The 6,186-nt window shown below is 39.8% G+C and overlaps 1 protein-coding gene across 4 annotated transcripts in view; it reads left to right on the forward strand.

Annotated features, from left to right (window-relative positions):
- gnal2 (guanine nucleotide binding protein (G protein), alpha activating activity polypeptide, olfactory type 2) overlaps window positions 1–3,806 on the forward strand; it is a 550,721-nt gene extending 546,915 nt beyond the window's left edge. For all 4 annotated transcript variants that reach the window (XM_072468384.1, XM_072468387.1, XM_072468385.1 and 1 more), the window contains exons 11-12: window positions 528–595; window positions 1,901–3,806. In XM_072468384.1, the coding sequence (XP_072324485.1) occupies window positions 528–595; window positions 1,901–2,047 (215 nt within the window). In that variant the 3' untranslated portion in view covers window positions 2,048–3,806. The remainder of the gene's footprint in view (window positions 1–527; window positions 596–1,900) is intronic.
- Window positions 3,807–6,186: the final 2,380 nt, after the last annotated feature.

The following is a 6,186-nucleotide window of genomic DNA, read 5'->3' on the forward strand; positions in this document are numbered from 1 at the left end:
ACTAATTGCTCACGTGCCTTGATTGCATTTGTAAAGATGAGAAGTATTTTAAGTGAATTTATCGATGGCCTGTAAGGACTTTCTCAGTTCGTTTATCATTGTTCAGGCCTCCCTCTGTCATATACCCTTATCCTTTCCTTTTAATGTATCCTTTTTGTTTAATCTCACCCTTTGATCTGGGATAATAGCCACTTTGGCGTTTTCACTCTTGGAATGCCATCAAATACTTGTATAAAACTTGCATTTTTGAAGTGGCATAATCTTAGAACCCCCCACTGCCCCCCTCTCCAAAATGAGGTGCGTTAAAGAAACAGTGCGTCTGAATTTAAATTTTTGGCATTAATTTCATTTTTGGAGCCATTCAAATGTCTATCAGAGGCAAGTCCGCCCGTCAGCCTTCCAATTATTGACCGATTCACTTCAACAAATCTTGGTATGATTGATAGCAAAACAGTAACAATTAATAAACTGTTTCTTGAACTGAGATTTATTTTTTTTAATTCATTGCTTCTTTGTTTTGGGAACAGCAACCCCAGAGCCTGGAGAAGACACACGAGTTACCAGAGCAAAATATTTTGTACGGGATGAGTTTCTTGTGAGTATTCAATTGAGATTAATGCAGTGTTGGGAAAGAAATCCATGCAACAGAACTGCTGCTTGTGAACCAAAAGCAAAATCCTGCAGATGCTGGAAATCTGAAATAAAGACATAAACGCTAGAAATTCTCAGCAGGTCTGGCAGCATCGGTGGAGAGAAACAGAATTAATGTTCCAGGTCAAGAACCTTTCATCTGCCCCAGGAACACTCCTCTCCCTACACAGACAAGCTGAATATTTACAGCATTTCTGTTTCCAGTGGAGAGTTTTATGTTTCATTTCAAAAATTGAAGAGTAATGCCAAAACCCATAGTTTGAGAAGAATACAAGATAATGGACCCTACCCAAGGTTTTTCGCCATTTATGCTTCAGTGTGATTCTCTCCTCCTCTGTCTTTAGTTCAAGATTTTTTTTGTCTTACCCCTTCTTTCCCTACAATTGCATCTTCAAACTTTTTTATGGAGTATCAATGTAATTTGGTTTCATATTTACTATTATATTTTGATCTGGAATGGGCAGCATGGTGGCATAGTAGCTAGCACTGTTGCTTCACAGCGCCATTGTCCCTGGTTACATTCCGGCTTGGGTCACTGTCTGTGCGGAGTCTGCACGTTTTCCCCGTGTCTGGGTGGGTTTCCTCCGGGTGCTCGGGTTTCCACCCACAAGTCCCAAAAGACGTGATTATTAGGTGAATTGGACATTTCGAATTCTCCCTCAGTGTATCCGAACAGGTGCCAGAGTGTGGTGACTAGGGGATTTTCACAGTAACTTCATTGCCGCGTTAATGAAAGCCTACTTGTGACAATAATAAATGTTATTATTATGATAGGGAACAATAGGTGTTACAGGTCTGAATTCCCCAATATAACTTGACTAACCTTGTAAGATCTCTGTGCTCCTCCAATTCTGATCGCTTCCACATCCCTGATTTTCCACCCTCTGTCAATGGCAGCCATTCCTTCAGCTGCTTAGGCCCCAAGCTCTGGAATTCCCATACTAAAACTCCCTGGCTCTCTATTCATCTCTCCTCCTTAAAATGTATCCCTTTTAGTATCTCCTTGTCTGGCTAAGTGTCAAATGTTGTTTCGTAATGCTGCCATGAAGTGCCCCTTGGATTTTTAACTATGTTGAAGATGTTTTATAAATGCACATTACTGTTGCTCTAGTGATACAGTAAAGCCTGGTTTGCGGGTTTATGTGGCTGAACAATAAGAGGGTAAATCTGTAGTGTTACAAAGGGTACGTCCAGTGACTGAGTAACTTGGCAGTCTGGACATGCTCACAGCTGTTGTTTCTTTCCACAGAGGATCAGCACAGCAAGTGGAGATGGGCGCCATTATTGTTACCCTCACTTTACCTGTGCAGTAGACACAGAAAACATCCGCAGAGTATTCAATGACTGTCGAGACATTATTCAAAGAATGCATCTTCGCCAGTACGAACTGTTGTGATGGAGAAACAACCTGAGATCTTGATTTTTGGACTCCCTGATTCCTTTTTCTTAATGTGCCCGCACAGGGTGGAAGAAATACGAGTGAAGTGTGTCAACTTTGCTCTCTAAACTCTCTCTTCCTTCATTCCTTGATTCCTGTGTTCTCCCTCTCCATTTTATGCGCATCACATTGTTTTTTTTTAACTCTGCTTTTCCCTTTGCGGTTCCATTGAGCCCTCTGGCTACCTCTGTGTCTGACAGACGCCCGAGTACACCTCAGCCTGTCTCCCTGCAGGCTCGTAGCTCTACCGTCTAGTCGTCTCTGCCCTTGGGCAGCACATGATGGCACTACCTTCAGACCTCTCCCTGCCTGGGTTTCTTTTCAACACAACACTTGAGAGTACTTGATGGGGAAAATATATTAGGATGAAAATGCACTTTTTGCATCGGGTAATTTAAAAAAAACTGTCGAGGAAGTTCACACAATGTAGCAGCACCACGATATTTAATAGATTCACTGTTTTTGGCATTAAGACATGCAGGACGGCTGAAAGAAAAGGACCTCGTCTTGAGCCAGTGATGGCCAATGAAATAAAAAAAAGAGGCAGGATGTCCTACAAATAGGAGCAATTTTCTGAGGTCATTGGGACTACCGAGTCTCACCACATCTTAGATCTTGAACAGAAACTGCTTCGGTCTATACACCTAGGCTGAAAACTATCACACACTAATGTTTGTTCAAGCTGTCCATTATGATCCCTTAGCTTCGATCATGTATGGACAAATAGTCCTACATTTGTTTTTTTTTGGTTTGTTTTACTGCTGATTATTATCTTGTACAGACTGTAAAATGTATTATTTTGTACAACTTTATTGAAGAAAAATACTTGTAGAAGATCTTTGTGCCTTGATTATGGCCGTACCTGTAAAATGAGCTAAGATGTAAGTATGTTTGATTGCGCTGTACAGCTTTATGTCCAAACCCTGTCTACAGTAGTGGCTGGAGATGGGGGCGTTTATCTGTAGAGATTAGTTTTTTTCTGGTTTATAAAGAAGGAAAATGCTCTTTAGTAAAAGAAAACCTGTATAAATTATGCAAATTAACCACTTACCTTTACAAGAAGAGGTCAGAGGTGACGAGATGTTGCAACATCATTGCCTTGTTTTGGATTCTCAGCTTTAACACATCGGAATCCATCCAAGTGTCCAAAATGCAACATGGAATTATTTCTATGGGAACCAAGGTTTTTTTGCTAGAAGTATACATGTTTGGTAATTCTTCGGTCATTCATAGACTTTCACAAATGCGCAGGCATTGTGAATGTGTGAGCACCATTAGATAGGGTCTTAAATCCTTGTACCAACAGCAGCTTTTATTGTGCAAGTAAATAGTAAGAAACGGTAAAAAAAATACTAAGGTGTAAACCTTTGTGTCTGGCCTAAGAGAATTACATAATGACATTTTTATTTCTCTTTTAATAAAGAGATATGTTAGAAAAGTTTATTTTAAATATTGTAGAATTTGAGATGTGTGGAAAATTTCTCAGACTTGAATAATTTATGCAAATCACATTCTCAGAACAAGTTGTGGTACAGTAAGGAAGAAAAAGCAAAAATCACTGTAGCAATAAGGCATGTCCTTTTTAGTGACTATTACACTGCTTTATATTTTATACTTAGGTGTTTTATGTCTCTGTGAGTATATACTTTTCATGTGTCTGAGATAACTTGTACAATTTGTACAATGTTAAAAAAAATTACAGTTGCAATAACGGAAACCCAGTTAAGTGTTAGTTCTATACTTTAAAATTGAGACCTGACGTGAAATATCTTCTCCCCCCCCCCCCCCCCGCGCCCCCCCGCCCCCCCCCCCGCCCACTGTGCGTATCGTTTGGAGTTTTATTTTTGCCACCTCTATGCTTAATTAACATCTACCTTTGCAAAACCTAACTACGTTTCTAAGTAGGGAAGATGAGGAGAGGTGTTCATGTCAGGGGAACACATCTTACCTATAAAATATCGAGGCAAGCTTTGCACCACATGTTGATTTTCTATTAATGAATCAGATTGTGTTTATTGCTGTAGAGGTGATAAGATATCTTGTCCTCCCGTCTCCAATGCTGTGATATTGAAATTCTCAAACTGAGAGCTCATCAGATCGATCAAGACTGACATGAGACCAAAATCCATAGTGTAACAGTTATAATCTGCTCTGCATTGCAAAACTCTAGCACATGCAGAAATTTTCACCTGTATTTTTGAATTCCACGATATTCTTTTTCTAGGTGTAAATGACAGTAAACAGATGGTTTATAAATGGCTTTACAATTTAATGTCACAGTGCACAAACCTGGCGCAAATACAATAGGCCAAGTGGTCTCCTCCTGTGCCATAAACTATCTATGATTCTTCCCTGCCATTAGGTGCTAGTAATCTAAAGCAATGTTTTGGAAACTGGATGTTGCACTTGGTAGTCTTTCTGCCCCCTCCCCCGCGATCCAAGCTTGGAATTCAGCACAAACCTTTGGCATCAAAATCATGTCTCACTGTTGGCTGTAAAGGTTCTTTATAGAATTTACAGTGCTGAAGGAGGCCATTTGGCCCATCGAGTCTGCACAGGCCCTTGGAAAGAGCACCCCAGTCAAGCCCCAACCTCCACCCAACCTTTTTACTTGGACATGAAGACAACTTAGCAGGCCAATCCACCTAACCTGCACTTCTTTGGACTGGGAGGAAACCAGAGCATCCAGAGGAAACCCACGCAGACATTGGGAGAACGTGCAAACTCCACACAGAGAGTAACCCGAGGCCAGAATTGAACCTGGGACCCTGGAACTGAGAGGCAGCAGTGCTAACCACTGTGCCACCCTGTGTGAAATAGGCTTGATTACAGGCTCATAGTCCAGGAACAACCAATTGCCTAGATGGTGCTATTTTTGAGTTTGGGTTTAGTTTACTTGCTATATAGAACATAACAGTGGTGGCTTGCATTTGATCCTGAGCAAGACGTGTTCAATGCTACCTCTTCGTGACAGTAATGGAAAAAGGAGTTCTGTGCCCCCAAGCAAAAAAAAAATCATGCAGGTCATAATATGTGAAATAAAAATATCTTCTGGTGGACAAGCATTTTACTATTAATTTAAAGAAAGGTGCTTTGTGTCAGGTGATCTGGGCACAAGAAGAGCACAAAATCAAGTTGTGTCAATACATATATTACAGTTTATTTTTCAAAATAATTTTTGATGGGTTGGAACAATGAAGCCAAAACTACAGGATTTTGATCTTTCTTGAATGATCTATTATTGCACTTTAACTCTCCTTGTCAGTAACAAAGGAAACCATCTGTCTTCCAAAAAGACGATATTTGGCAGGAATGCCACTCACTCACATAACAGAGACCATTCCTAGCAAGTATTGTGTATTGGGAGTTCTTCATTAATTCTGATGAAATCCGATAATATGGGAGTTGGGATCCAGTTAAGTCCAACCAGGATAACATCTCATATCCTTGGGAGTCTTTTTTTTTTTTAAGTGTAAATTAATCTTTGTATAAAAATGTTTGTAATGTTTTATTGTAATGACATTTCCAAAGGATCATAAAGTTTGCTGATCAATTATATAAATTAATAACTTTATAGAGATTAGTTGAAGTCATCCAGAGCAGGGCCACGCTTTAGGGGCGAGGTTAGTGCTCATCTTATAGAAGGATCTAAATGTAGATATTTCTGAAAGGATCTTGATTGTGATAAGTCTTGGTGATGAAAATTTCTAATGTTTTCAAGTACAACAGTGAGCAATTAATGTCCAAGACATATCATTATTTCAAATCTTCCTTTGAAAAGAGCAGACACGTTTAGGAGAGCAACAAAAATGTATTTTCAGATTGATAAATGAATATGTGGTACACCCATAAAATAGATAATTATGTAAAATGTTAGTTAATACTCCAGTGTGACTCAAGAATTTACTATTCATTAGCAGAACTGTAGAGATAAATGTCATTCCAGGGTGAATGAGGACATTGCAGTTAGTCTTATTGAGAAAAAGGAATGTAGCTGAGATTCTTGGAATCCCTATAGTGAAGAAGGGGGCCATTCAGCCCATCGAGCTTGCATGACCCTCTGAAAGAGCACACTATCTCGGCCCAATCCCCCCACC

The sequence above is a fragment of the Scyliorhinus torazame genome, chromosome 11 (assembly GCF_047496885.1).
Source record: "Scyliorhinus torazame isolate Kashiwa2021f chromosome 11, sScyTor2.1, whole genome shotgun sequence".
Lineage (NCBI taxonomy): Eukaryota > Metazoa > Chordata > Chondrichthyes > Carcharhiniformes > Scyliorhinidae > Scyliorhinus > Scyliorhinus torazame.